The 15,872-nt window shown below is 41.1% G+C and overlaps 1 protein-coding gene across 1 annotated transcript; it reads right to left on the reverse strand.

The window, feature by feature from the left end:
- Positions 1 to 5,036: 5,036 nt before the first annotated feature.
- Positions 5,037 to 14,551, reverse strand: LOC137282094 (uridylate-specific endoribonuclease-like). Its single transcript, XM_067813826.1, has 6 exons — positions 14,488 to 14,551; positions 11,658 to 11,786; positions 10,258 to 10,468; positions 8,301 to 8,500; positions 6,801 to 7,027; positions 5,037 to 5,267 (listed from the first exon to the last, which is right to left on the reverse strand). Exons 1-6 carry the CDS (start codon positions 14,549 to 14,551, stop codon positions 5,037 to 5,039), a joined length of 1,062 nt encoding a protein of 353 aa, XP_067669927.1.
- Between the last annotated feature and the right edge of the window lie 1,321 nt (positions 14,552 to 15,872).

Genomic DNA, 15,872 nt, shown 5'->3' on the forward strand with positions numbered 1-15,872 from the left:
TTACCATCAGAATGGGATACTTTTTTCAAATTCTAGATTTGATGCATATTATGTCATACATATCCTTTCAAACAATAATCGGATGGTCAGGCCCATTATCCTGCTTGACACGTGCCCGTGTTCGATGCTCATGTTGTTGATCACTAGATTGTCTGAGGCAGCCTAGGGTATTTACAGGCCGTCACCATATAGGTCTAATATTGCTAGGTGTGTAGATATCTAAACTGACCAAACTTAAACTCACTCACTCACATTAAGACAATATTGTTTTCAAGTGAATGAATGAGTTTAGGCAACAGAGAGCTCCAGTGTTCGAGATCCCTCATGTGTACATTATGTGCAACACATGTCTGATGTCCCCGCCGTGGGATATTGCTAAAAGCGGCGCAAAACCATCCACACTCACTCACTCACTCGCTGAATTGTGAATTTCTGACATTTCATCTTTTCATGGTTTCAGACAGCCTTTCTGAGCAACATTTACTGGATTTATTAAAATTTCAAAACAAGACTCGATTTCAAGAACAGAATTTACTATAATGTCAGATGCATGAAAACATGTATGCATGTGCCTAAGCATGCACTATAGGCATAATATAAGTGTCCCTCATGTATTTGTTATTTACAGCTAACTGGAATCCTGCTGGAAGGTAGTATTCACCTCTCAACTGTCGCCAACAGCCTTTTATTTCCCTATCATTCCATCAGAGGGCTGCTTCTCCATTGTCTTATGTATAGGGTGTTGTACCTTCTATCCGTATTTGACTCACCACGGAAATCACGGGTTTCTATACCTGTGACGTATGGCAGTTTGAATTCACATTCAACTGTCATCCGTCAGCCATCACGTGTACATGCCTGACACAGCATTTTACTAATGTTTGATGAATTCACAGGTGGGCACCCTCTTTACATATTTTTTTTCTATTTCTTAGTGCTAAATGTCTGATTATTATCAGCATTTTACTAATGTCAGCATTTTACTAATGTTTGATGAATTCACAGGTGGGCACCCTCTTTACATATTTTTTTTCTATTTCTTAGTGCTAAATGTCTGATTATTATCAGTTACGTTCAGTTAAGTTAGTAAACATATTGTTACTGATCGCGCATGAAGTAAACATTATCTATCGCGTATCTCTTACTAACTTAAGCACTAACACGTAAGACAGTGTGTGAAAGCATAATTATAACCAACTTTGTAAATCTTTTATTATCCACAACAGCTAGGTATATTTTTAGCGATAATATGCTGCATCACCACTATATGACTTATCAGGTTATTAATCACCATCATTCAATTGTTATCATCATTATAACTGAAGCACACTGTGCCATGGCATTATCACTTAAACGATTAATATGCCTGATAAATACATTCAGTTGTCATTCGTCAGCCATCACGTATACAGGGCTGACACAACGTCTTACTAATTTTGTATAAATTCATAGGCAATAAACGAGATGTTTTAAACCAACGAGGAACTCCGTCCGTTATTTTGTCTACTTGGCAACAGTAAGGCCTGAACCCGTGACAGAACAATAATATTCATTCTAGAAAAAGAAATAGCTTTACAGATAATCAAGTGATCTTCCGCTACCACAAAGGTATATGTGTCACTTATGGCATAATTAACAATGAAACGGTTCCATCGTTTTGGCTTCAACTTTTACCTCCGCCGTGATATTGCTGGAATATTGCTAAAAGTGGCGTAAAATTAAACTCACTCACTCACTCACTCAAACTTTACTGCTCCCTACATGAGTCTTATTCGGCGTCAGATGTAACACCAGTCGTGCAACACGACACAAAGCAGTTTTTGGACATACTCGTCTTCGGTCAAAAGAAGCAACGTAAAATCTCCCCGAGTACTAATCAGTACACGTTTCACAAAGCCAAATTTTCCCATAGACTTCCAGAGTAGCGTTATAATTGTTCTAAAACATCTAGGTTATTCTTAACAGCTAACAGCCATTCAATGTTTATGTGTACACATTATAGTCTTATAGCCACTAAAAACAAAATTGGCCTTGGTTAACCACTTCCCTTTCCGATTACAGGAAGTTGAACATACAACCGCAGTTCTGTACAAAATGTCACCTTTCAGCATGAGCCATTGTAATAAAAAGACAGCTGTAAATATTGAAGCATGGTTTAAATTACTGGATAGGCGTACATTTAAAAAACGCAACAATCTGATACAAAATCAGCCAATCACAACTGTCATTGATTCAGTCGAAGCTGAAAGCTGCATGCGGAAGTGTTTGTTACACGAAAGTATATTATTTGACCTACTATATAACCTGCGCTGTACGATCTGTGAAGATCCGGAATACAATGATCCTCAGTGAGTGAGTGAGTTTAGTTTGACGCCGCACTTGTTCCAGCTGTATGGAGCGGTCTGTAAGTTATTGAGTCTGGACCACACAATCCAGTGATCAGCAGTATGGCAGTCGTAACTCCCATAACACTGACTTACGACTGTCGTAGTGCTACGGCAACCGGGTACCCACTCATTACTCCACACTGATGTCGGATACCATACCAAGACACATCTGCATTGGATGGTGGGCCATTGCAGGGGCGGTGGGATAGTCTAGAGGGTAGCAAGTTCACTCGTCACACTGAAGACACGGATTCGATACATGTACATTAGTGAAGACCGTTTTGGTGTCCCCACTCCATCTCCAAATTTCTTCATTCATTCTACCTTCCCAAAGTTGTAATTCAGCACTATCTCATCCTGCCGGGTACTCAGTCCACGCAGGATCTTTAGTCCTAGCGGAGAAAGGCCTGGTGTTATTACAACAGGTCAGCGATTACATTCTACAAACGTTAACGGAAGAAAAGATTGTCCGAACGACTTCGTTATTTGAGTCAACGTCATACTTAAGACATACGTAAGAATGTCCGCGACGCTCAGCAACAGAGCACTAATTAGCAGGTCGGTAAAGCCCTTCATTTGTAAAATGACACAATAAACACGTACAGCTGTTTCGTAAATATGAGTTGGTGCCGGCTACTTATCTCTAGGTTGTTATCTTAGTCAAGTGACGAATGACAGTCGTGTTGTCTCATTCAGAACTAGATAAACATTCTGTTACACACGCGTGATGGCACAAAGGAAACTGTCCAAGTTACTACCGTAGACGTTGTGCCTCATCCACACATTCATACCTTCATATTATATATTGTTTCAAGAGATTGTGGAAAGGGTTGTTTTACTTCCGGGCAGAGAAAAAGAAAAAACATCGTGAGTGGCAGTTTGAGAAATTGTGACGTCATTACAGCTCCAACGACGGAGGTCGGGTTTGGGCCAGATACTTCAGTGATTGACATCTTGAGTATCGATCTGCACATTTGGAATACAATAACGTGTGTCAGCCATGTCAGAGAATCACGCCATCCATGCATGAGTTTTTACGTGGGTTAAGTAAATGTAATACATGTTTTAGAGCAATATCACGTGAGTGAGTGAGGTTAGTTTTACGCCGCATATAGCAATATTGTAGCTAGATGACGGCGGTCTGGAAATAATCGAGTCTGGACCAGACAATCCACTGATCAACAACATGAGCATCGATCTCCGCAAACGAGAACTGATGACATGTGTCAACCATGCCAGTAAGGCTGAGCACCCGATCCCGTTTGTCGTCTCTTACGACAAGCATAGTCGCCTTTTATGGCAAGCATGGGTTGCTGAAGGCGTGTTCTACCCCGCACATTCACGGGTCAGCAATATCACGACGGGGGACACCAAAAATGGGATCCACATACAATGCTCATGTGGGAGATCAAACCCGGATCTTCGGCGTTGCGAGCGAACGCATTAACCACTAGGCTACACTTGGCCGGCCCTGAGATGGTCGAGCATCTAGATGGAGTGAACTGATACAGTTCCGACTTGGTGTGGGACGGCTTGGGGCAGGTGACGCAACACCCAGCTAAATAGGCATCCAATCAAATCATGTGATGTTTTCAGTTACCAATGACCGTTAAACATTCTTATTCTCCTCCTACCAACAGCTATTAAAACATAACAGAGGATGACAAACACAGAAATAATTTATTCAGACAGACATTCATGCTCGGACTAACAGACTAACAAGTACAGGCACTAGTGTAAATGTAAATTTGAATGAGTGAGTGAGTTTAGTTTCACGCCGCTTTTAGCAATATCACGGCAGGGGACACCAGACATGGGATTCACACACTGGACACGCGTGGGAATCAAACCCGGGTCCCCCACGTGACATGCGAACGCATTAAGGCGACCCCACCGTCCCAACTTGCCTAATACGAAGTCTGCACTTTATGAACAGAAACGTTATAATATAATGTGATATTTTGGATTTTGGTTTTGTTTTCGAACAACAATCTGTTTAATTTCCTATCTCGTTTTTATCTGAATTTGTATGTTGTCTTAAATGTATTCATGAAAATAAATATTGTTATAGTGCACTTCAAAGTGACTGCAAATCGTATTCTTACTTCCAAATATCATTTTCCAGGGAGTTGTATATAAATTTAATTCACATCAAAACGTTTATAGTAGTACACGCACTATCAAGATATTTTTTACATCAGTTACGTGTTGAAACTGGAAGGTTTAGAAACGACAGATAATGTTAACAATGCGATGAAGGACATATTGCGGATGGATACCAATTTTCTTCACATGTGTTCCAGTTCAGCTCAGCTTGACCTTTTACCAACAATCTATTGTACCAATCCATGTAAAGCCAAATTCAAACTGTTCATGTCACCATCAGACTGTAAATTTATCAATAATTTAGGCAGCAATATTTAGTATGCAATGTATCAAAGATAAAGTATTAGTTGTACCGTATACACCATGTTTTGCCATGTCCAATCTAACCTATGCAGCTATGGGCCTTTGGTCCACACTTCACCTAAATGACACGGCAAATCTCACATATTCATTCATTCACTCATTCATTCATTTATTCGTTCGTTCGTTCGTTCACTCAATCACACCATTAACATTGTATTAAGGCAAGTGTTCATGGTGTGTTTAGAAGACGGTGTAGGCGGTGGCTACTTGTACTCCGGACGTGTGAGCCTCATCATACTGCTTTATGTTGAAATGGTAGCCGTTGAGGGTGTAGGAACAAGACGTGTTCGGTCTGGTCAGTATACAGATTGTGGCCAGGGCCATATCGAACACTGGACTGGATCCCACGATGAATGAGTCAATCTTCTTGAAGTGACCGTTCCAGATGAAGGAGAACTCTACCATCTGTGGCTGAGGTAGGAACCAACAAAAGGTATATTATAAGTAGTTCACTGGTCATGGGGGGACATGTACCCTTGACGTTTATTAATCGGCCCAGGGAACATAAACATCGCGTACATCGATCCCCGACGGACCAATGCACAACGTATTTATCTCACTGAACACCTCACTGTTAATTTTGAATTGTTTGAATCAGGGGTACAATATAAGTTGTTCACTGGTTGCGAGGGGGCCATGGGCTCATGTACTCTCGAGGTTTGTTTACATACCTCGAGGGTACATGAACCCATGGCCCCCGAAGGACCAGTGAACAATGTATTTATCTTACTGAACACCTGAATTTTAATTTCGAACTGTCTGAAGCACTTCTGCTGAATGCGAGACGAATCGACATTTTGCAGACGACACAGGGTAAACAGATTTAGAGTTATCTCATTTCTATCGATTTTCAATTGCAAAACATTGGTAATATCCGTGCTTGATGCGTGATTCAATGTTATTCGAGGTATAAAAAAATACTAACATGAAGCACCAGAGGAGTTCGGAATTCCCATCTGTGTACATTGAAAATAATACATCGCCCGTAAGCTGGGAACATTTTCATAGCCAATCAGAAAGCGACATTCATGTGTGGGGTAAGATTACATGTGTTGTAACCATCGCTAGATTTTGTAGACAAGAAAACAGATCTAGTGGTATCTCTCTTCCGTCGATTTGCATTCGCAAAACATCTGTAATTTCCATAGATCATACATGATTCAGGGTTTTTTTAGATAAAGAATTACTACCACGGCATTCCCAGCGGGGTACATCGACATGTTACTCGCATGTACGTGCGGTACATTGACTGTAATAGAAGTGTGCTCCGCCAATTAGAAAATGACATTTATGTGTGAGGTAAGTTAATTAATATCGGATCGTTGCACGCTTTCTCGCACGTTGTGGTTGTTGCTATATAACACCACTCGCAGCCATATTTCAGCTACTTGTTGATGTTCGAGTGTGGACATCCATATCCAGACACTGTTGCTATAAGCATCGATCCATAAAGCCTGATATCCGCGAAGATCCGGGTTACATTTATTGATCTTCAGGAAACTATGTTTGTCGTAAGAGTAACGGGATACGGGGTCAGACTCGAAATATTGCTAGAATTTTACTGAGTCGTAAAACTTAACTAACTCTCTAATGATAGCATTCAGCTCCCTCTCTGTTGACCACATCGGGATAAGCCAACTATGTCAATCGAGTCAGTGAGTGTGACCACCCGATCCCGTAACGAGTATTGGTTTCTGATTATCAATTCTAACCCAGACGTTTACGGACTTGAGTGCTATAACTATATTAACACTTTTATTTTCTATAATTGGTATCAATTTATTTCAGTTCTTGTAATTCCTGAAAGTAATAAGTGAATATTTCTGCGATTTCAGGGACGAGGAATCAGCTTTTTACTCTTTGTTGGGATTCGAACCCGGCGTGACGAGCGAACGCTTTAACTACTATGCTACCCCACCGCCCCATGCAGATTTATACACCTACCCCGACTTTCTTGAGGTACCCGAGGTAGTTGGCACGTCCAGCTTGTTCCTCTGAGTAGAAGCGCAGCCAGCTATGGAACCCCTCCACTATGGACGATTTGTACTCGCCAACAAACACGTGTTCGAATCCACTACTGTCCTTAGACGACCCACCAGACCTAGAGTAGGGTTCAAACCAGAGGGAGAAGATCTTGTCTCTGAAAACTGTCTTACTTCCGCTGAATGTGTCTGAAATAGATTAGAATATACGTACAAATTTTAACCAAATATTAGAGGTAGCTGGATGTTGCCAGCAGTGCGATCAGGGTCTCTCCACCAGTAATGATGGAATTATATGGGTACTTTGTTCAAGTTAATTTCACTCACTAATCTTTTACTAAAAGAAAATCAAATCAGCCATTGACAAGCGGGACATTCTGCACAAAATGTATTGTATTATAGCTAAAATACATGGAATTATCATGATACGGACCTCCTATTATCAGAAATTTGCGGGCATCTGCAAATGATATTGGACCGCTCAACCTTAACGACGGGCCATTATCAAGCCCGTTGTTAGGTGACGTCATAAGTAGCTCAGCTGTTGAAGTTCAATCACCTACGGCTCGTTTGAACTTGGTTTCATTATTGACCATATGTCAGGCTCACATTCGTCACGTGCTTGTGCCATTATGCACTTTCCTGCCTGTGCCAACCATAACAATTGTACCATAAATGACAACATACAGCAATGAAAACATCGACTTGAAGTATAACGTTGTTGATCACTGAAACCAATGGCGGCTGGTAGTATAAGCAAAGGTCAAGGTCGAATGTCGTCACTCTCAATAGTGACGTCATCAGTGCTGTTCTATGACGTGTGTATATTTGTAAAATGTTTGTCAGTGTCCTCCGTCGATTTGTTGTTGGCAGTAAATGCTTCTAAACCGATGCCGCTGTTTTTATTCTCATTTTATTAAAAATTCTTTTCATTTTAGCTATAATAACGGTAACGCTATTTTTCAGGGCAGTATCATTTTCAAAAGCCCTCGGTCTTTTCAACTGCCCACCTTCGTCGGGCAGTTAATGAAATACCTAAGGCTTCTTACAAATTATATTGCCCTGAAAAATAGCGTTACCGTTAATAAAATTACTCGCCCGTTGAAGATACCGCAGTGTAATATTTTTACGGCAATATTGCACTAGTGTAATACCGCTTGACGTATGATGTCAAAATGGTTGTCACGTCACAATGCTAATGTCGCTGTCGCAATTTTACTAGACCTTGCTTGACTCTCGGAAAGCTGAGAGTCCTCACACTGTTGACAATTTCGCCGCAGTGTCTGTCATGAAAAATGGAATTACACGGAAGGCCGTTTAGTATCCTCTATAACTCCAACGACCAATATCTCTTATGGGTAATATCAAACGGTTAATCTCTAATACACCAATCCCTCTCAACAATACAGAACTGACCTCAAACTTAACTACGTAACGTCAGCATCATGCAAGCACTACTCACGCTGGTCGACGAGGTAGTTGTATGTTGTCTCCATGACGGGGGATGCCATAGCAAGGTCAAGGAAGTTGTCGATTTCAGCTTTGTCATTAATAGACACGAGGTCCGAGGCGCCCCTTGTTGGGATGTAGTTGTCCCACAGTTCCATCAGTGCCTTGTATATAGGTTTGCTTAATGGCGCAGTATTCACATGGGTGAACAAGCTGCAACAGATTAAAGAACAGCTTTGAAAGATGAAGATGGATATTTTTTTGGCGTCGGGGCTGACAATGTTGTTCCTCATGCAAGAGTCTGTGATAAAACCCTTGACTATGAAATGTACTTGATGTAAATGCCTTATAGGTGTCTCAATACCGACCTTCGCGAAACGTGATTTTGTCAACACTATCCAACATGGCGGAAAGCGCACTTCCGGATTCGTGTAAGTGTTTGTTCGAAAACATCCCAACCGATTCTAGGTTCATCGGCAACGTTTCAGTATTATCATTAGTGATTTCATGAAAAACTGATATCGGCGATCATTAATATGATATTTTGGAAATTCAATATTCCCCGTAATTATCCGATTTTCAATTTTCAAACATTTTCTATTTTGAAAGGCAATTTTAACGACTTTAGCTTTGCCTGAGATAGTAGTCGATGGTATCAAGAAACAGGAAATTTCCCACAGAAATCAAAACTGTGAATTATACTTGTGTCCGAAATATAGGTCAAATGAGACTTCTATTGTACTTCAAAGTGAGGGTTGAAGACAAAGGACACATATGTCCGTGTGGCACCCAGGAGGATTACGAACCGATCGAACAGTTTACGAATGTAAAATAATCGAATTTGGAGGAAATTAAGATTTGCTCTTCTGAATTGGCCTTTTTTCTGTCGCGGCTGCTGCACGAGAACTAAGGCCGGCCTGGACGTACACAGCCGACTCGGCGAGGCTGACATGAGCCAATATTGAACTGGTGACATTCTTAGTGGCATCGTGAAAAGCCTTTTAGCGTACCAGGGTCAAAATAATAAAAAAAAAATACGTTTTCTGGGTAAATCTAGATTGTTGTACGCAAATGCGTCCTTTGCGAAATAGAAGTTTCGCCCAAGTGTCTCGTAGATTTAGTTACATGACGCCGACGTGATGTCGTCAGATTTGATTGAGGTGCTGATTGATACATTCAAGCTATTTACCCTTGTGAGCTCGAATTGGTACTTTTTAGACAAAAAATCGCGTCAACTATCGCCAAAGTACAAAAGCGGTCAGCGTCATCTGTTGAATTTTTCACGACATAACCCGTATTGTGTACATCCTTATATGGTCATCACGTGTTTTAATCTATGATCACAGAAATACAGGTCACATCTGGGAATGTAGGTCAAGGGTTTGGTGTAACGGGATTGTTTTTTTGTATTTGTTTTGTTCAGCAACATCGAGATCACCATATTCTTAATATTGGCGATAGGTAATTGATAGAACGAATAGTAATATCCAGCCTACACAGAGAATGAAGCCTAGTCGTTAAATCGTTTGACAGTCATACCGATGATCCGGGTTCGATTCACAGGATTTCATCTGGAAAAACGACGTGTAAAAACACAATGTAACCAAATGTCATGTAAACCAAATGTCATGTATACCAAAAGTTCCACATGGGTTTTACTGTCTGCACTCACTGACACTGAGTACAGGTACAGTTGAAGTGATATCAACTGGCCGTTTCATCTGGTTCCCATGGCAACATCTGAAAATGTTCTATTGTGACGTCATTCCGACTTTATGTCACAATAATATTTGAATGACGTCACCACTGCTACAACACAGCAATACAATGGTGTGCAGTGTTTGTACGCCTCAATACGTAGCGCATAGCCTCTAAATTTCCGAGAGTACCATTCGATCATATTTTTCAACCAATCAGATTAAAGAACACGGTGACCTTTCTTACAATACAGAATTAGAAGGGCCACCTACTTATCTTGCGACACGTCGGTTGTCTTTCCACTTATTGCGTGGTTGCCAAGGTTGATGGTGATGTCCGCCATGTCAAACTTGTCAGGGTCAACCTGCCAGAGCACGTCGGCGATGTTGTTCCTGCTAACAGGAGTGTGGGGTCCAAGGGTGTTTTGTCCTGGCGAGCTGGTTGTTGCGGCAGGCGCGCCAGTGTGACTTTGAGGAGAGGTGCCTGCATCATAGTAACGATATCCAGATAGCGCGACTTTCCTAACATTCCAAAGTATGAAAACCATGTAAAACACTTTACCCCTAAGGAAACAGTTCTTTCTAAACGTTATTATACTCCTCACAAAAAGTTAAGCAACACATCTTTTACATTTCCATTTATTGAGTGAGTGAGTGAGCGAGTTTAGCTGTATGCCACACTCATCAGTATTCTAGCCACATGGCAGCTGTCTGTAAATAATCGAGTCTGGACCAGACAATCCAGTGATCAACAGCATGAGCATCGAGATACGCAGGAGGGATACCAAGTCAGCAAGTCTTCTCGACTTTATCCTCACAGGGTGCATGGGAGAATGTATAACAGAAACAACAGAAGTACGGGTGAATATTGCTATATGCCGTGTTTATCAAATTATCGCAGAAGTACCTGTCTTCATTCATTATTCTGGAATGCAACGTTGAAATAAAATGTAAGTTTAATTTCATGGTCATTTTTACATGCTTACCCTTTTGTCTAGTCTTGTCGTAAGTATGTGTCGCCCCTTGAGCTTAGCAGTGTGTCTATCCCTCTGTCTTAAATATTTCTCGACCCCTAAGCTTAGCTATTTGTCTAGACCTCTGTCTCAAGTATGTGTCGCCACTGAGCCTTAATCTCTGGTACATTAACACGAAAAAGATCTGCATGCAATGAACTACACCCATGTCTTAACTATGCGTCACCCCTTACCTCACCATTATGTCTACCCCTGTGTCTTAATTATATGTGACCCCTTGATCTAAGACATTTTGCTCACCCCTCTGTCTTAATTTTGTGTCGCCCCTTGACCTCACCATTGTGTCTACCCCTTGCCCTAACCGATGTGTCTCGTTCTTTGTATTTCCAAACTTTACCTATAAACTAATCCACCGACCTCACCATTGTGTCTGCCTCTCGCCCTAATCGGTGTGTCTCTCTCTTCGCCTTACCCGTGCACTTCCAGACTTTCCCTACAGGCTAATCTACCGACCTCACCATTGTCTCTGCCTCTCGCCCTAACCGGTGTGTCTCTCTCTTCGCCTTACCTGTGAATTCCAAACTTTACCTATATGCTAATCTATCCGACCTCACCATTGTGTCTGCCTCTCGCCCTAACCGATGTGTCTCCCTTGGCCTCTCTCCAAACTTTACTCATGTGCTGATCCACCGATCTTACCTTTGTGTCTACAGGCGTAGTCGAAATCGAGACAGCAATCGCCGTACTTGTGACATATGTAGTTGCACTGGCATCCACGAGAATTGTCCAGGTGAGCGTAACATCGACCCGAACAGCTGTCATCCGACACTGCCAGAGAGAAGTGAGACATTGCATGAAATGGTATTCATATGTTAAGGACAGAAAAATATGTTGCTTTATCTAGTTAAAGGTGCATTTCAAAGTCTGTTCATATTGTCTAATAGGATTCAGTAGAGGGTAGTGGTGTATTCGTTGCTGTATCAGGATACTACTTCAGGCCAAGATTTGTCTGGAATCTCCCAGGACAATCGGTGTAATCCACTTTTGTTTTGAACATAAAGAGGCAACATCTCACATTCCATCAATGACACGTGCTCAACCTATATATCCACTCCGAGGCTGAGTTTGGTTAGGTGATTCCTGTTGTTTATAGGTGGGTGTAAACATTACTCCAGAAAACACATCGCTTTCCGAGTGAGTGAGTTTAGTTATGCGCTGTAATCAATACTCCACGTACATGGCGGCGGTCTGTAAATACTCGAATCTGGACCGTGCGTGGTGTGCGTGCGTGCGTGCGTGGGTGTGCGTGCGATCCGACAGCATTTGGGACAGCACAAACGAAAGACAGTTACGCAAATTGAAATAGTGTTACATGTTTTAGGAGAATCGCTCAGTGAAGGTAAACCATTCTATCAAAGAAGTTTAGTTAGATGTGTAGACTTGTCAAGAATTATGGTTAATGTATTGAATGGACTCGAATCATCTCCCCCCTCTCCCCCCTCCCCCACCCCCGGCCTGTGACAGAGGAAGTATGCTTTATGCATGGAACATAATCCATGATATTTTAAAAGCCAAGCATTGGTTAAGACCATCGGTTTGTTGTCAAAATTATATAAGGGATATTAACTGTAAACGTATTGAGAATGAAAGTCTGATTGTTTCTGTTTTCTCTCCACAGCATGACATTAACATAATAAATAATGTCATTATGTAAGCATATTTTTCCGACTTCCTGACTGGGCACCGTTTCACAAAACTCCCCTAAGCCTAGGGTCTCGTAACGTATCTCGTAGCATTCCTATATCCTATGTTACAGTACAGGAAGCACGATGTTTTGAGAAAAGTTACGACATCTTAGGCTTACGAGAGTTTTGTGAAACGGGTCCCTGGTCTAGAGCCGGTTACGTGACCGTCGACAGAAAAGCATATTGTCTCTGCCAGTGACCAAAAGTTATACTGACTTGTGTTACTAAAAATAATTCTATATTTTACATGTCACAACATTGTTAAATATCGCTGTTTATTTATCGTGAAAATAAATTTAATTTTATTGACTAAATGAACATGTTCTGTTTGTTTGCTTTGTTTTTTTTATCTTATTTCTATAATTGCATAATAAAACAATTATAGACAGGTGAATTCGCTCAAGACCTGTTTTTATGGACCAACGAAAAGCAATAGTAACCTCGGCGTTCGTCCTCGGTCAGTCGCACTCACGAAATGAAAGAAGTTGTTATCCATGGAATTTATGCAATATTAAACTCCAATCAGGTAGAAACAAATTGTCCCTGCGTCTGAGGAATATATCAGATGATGTGAACGTAACACCGGGTGTTCTACAAGCATCAGTACGGAGGAACCAGTTTCTGCCATGTCTCAAAGCGAGGTCATCAGCGGTGCTATCTTAAGTCACCTAGTTCTATAAGGCCAAGAAAATAGACCGCACCTCTCTTTGTTGAACTCGATGGCCTGTGGCCAGATAAGGTGATCATGACGAAATCTGTTTGATCATGTTTGATCAATCTCCATACTCGTTTGAACATGTTCCTGTTTTTGTGGAGGGCGCAATTCTTCAGAGTAAGAAAGATGTTTTCTCTGCAAGTAATCGAAAAGGTTTGTGGTGTTTCCACTGTACTTCAATACACATCGATATTTGCTACAGGCAACAAGTTTGTTGTCGACTGTACTGTCTTCTTTAACGAATCCAAAGTGGTTCCAAACTCCAATGAATCCAAAGTGGCATTTTCCACGATGTCGAAAGCAAGACCAGCCGCCATTTTTCACCATGTGATCAGGGGCAGAAAACTCTAAACCAAAGTGGTTCATTGTCGTAATTGCGCGTTTTCAGACGTTTACACACATTGACTATGAAGTGAGTAGCTCAGAAATTCACATCTCTATAAATGCCGAATATCTGAATATGCAGTGGATCTAAAATAAAAAGAAAACGCTCAAATATATGTACTGAAAGTTAACATGAGATATCACAAGACAACAAACACTTAAAAAGCCAAGTATGTAAACTGAAGTACATTTTTAACTGGATCAAACCATCACATCATGATCAGTAAATATGAGAGTTCTTTGATATCGAGTGAAATATTCAACGTATGTACTAATTATTACATAAACAATTCGAAACCCAGACGATGGAAAGAAGTTTCTCTTTTGATAGCTCTCATATCTTTCACATCTATATGTAATTAACACATGACAGATGCTTATGTGCTTATAACCCAAGCATCAAAGGACTGGCCGATGTGTAATTTCCTTTGATATTAGCCTCAAAATTAAATGTCAAATGACATATAGAGACAATGCCAAGTTCAAAACAACGCTCAGTGTGATGGTCATGCAATTGCATTTAATAACAAAAGTAAAATTCCTTGATTCATAGACAATATATTTTGCGAAACAACTCAACGACCTAATAGAATTATTTGAAGGAGCAAAATGCAATGCTCTTAAATGAAGACACCAAGAAACACAAGATACAGCAATTGACAGTGATGAAGTTTCGGCAACTTACTGATGAAAGCAGTAGTTACGTGTAGTCCCACCAGGGAAGAAACAATGATGGTCAATGCGTTCATGGCGCTGGCTTCGTGAAGACTGATTCGATGTCTTTGGGGCCCGCCTTTTTATCTCGGCCAGAACATTAACAGTACATATATTTGCATAATGTTAGATAAAGAACCAGCAAGAATGGAATCACGAAGGAATCATATGTGTAACCGGCGACAGGTGGTCCGATGCGTGTAAAAACAATTTGAGACTCCCTGCAGTACTGCAATATGGCCCCCATAAGCTCTTCTGGAAGATACATTAACGGTACCCGTGAAGATCCGCGTTAGAATTGATCTTCAGTAACCTACGCTTGTCGTAAGAGGCGACTAACGGAATCAGTTGGTCAGGCTCACTGATATGATTGATCGATATTTTTTATCACTGGATTGTCTGGTCCATATTCAGTTATTAGCTGGAATGTTGCTGAATGCGGCGTAAAACTAAAACACTCACTCAGTAAACGGCTAACAGGAAGTCAGTTCACAAATTTTAAATGCTTTTGACGAGTGCCACCTGCGGGGTCTCCTTTCACGAAACACTTAGGTGATCGCAAGTCACTAACGTAGCCTTAGTTCAATGTTAAAGAATGGGAGTTAAGGTTAACCTTAGTAAAGGTTGGTTCGTCAAAAGAGCCCCAGGGCAGGATCCGATCGTCATTGTGCCAACAGGTCGCGTCATCACTATTTCACATTTCGAACATAAACGACGCTAAACGGGATTTAATCCTTTAGGAAGTTTTTGAGAGTTTTGTCGCTTATATTCTAGGCCGAAGAACGAAGGACATGTGACACATGTGATCTCAACTTTGGTAAGTGAGTTTGTTGCCAAGGGCCTCTGTTCACCCAGCAATGAATGGTATAAGATGGTCATATGACTGTTTACCTTCTAGCGCCTCAAATACAGCTTGTGTTAATTGGGTAACAATTTTTTCGCGTAATATGTACGACCCGAGAAGGTGCGGAGTAGAATAGGACTTCAGCAACCCATGCTTGCGATAAAAGGCGATTATGTTTGTCGTAAGAGGCGACTACACTCACTCACACAATTTAGTATACAAAGTGACTGTTGGTGTGTTAGCCGGCGCAACACCACAGTATTCCTATCAAGAGACGGTGGCGTGTAGTGGAACCAGTTAGGCCAAAGGTCAAGTGACACGACTTACACACATGACATGAAGACTGTGATGACGTGTACATACTACAGTTGTCAAGCGCCTAAAGTACTGTAAACAATGCTACGTAAATGGTTATCGCCTTGTATTGTCTCATCGCAAAATTGTCTCTAAAATTTCAAGTAAGGTAACAACTACCTGGTTGAGATTTCCAGCTTTATTGAAATCACCAATCC

Source organism: Haliotis asinina, chromosome 4 (assembly GCF_037392515.1).
Source record: "Haliotis asinina isolate JCU_RB_2024 chromosome 4, JCU_Hal_asi_v2, whole genome shotgun sequence".
NCBI classification, from domain to species: Eukaryota; Metazoa; Mollusca; class Gastropoda; order Lepetellida; family Haliotidae; genus Haliotis; species Haliotis asinina.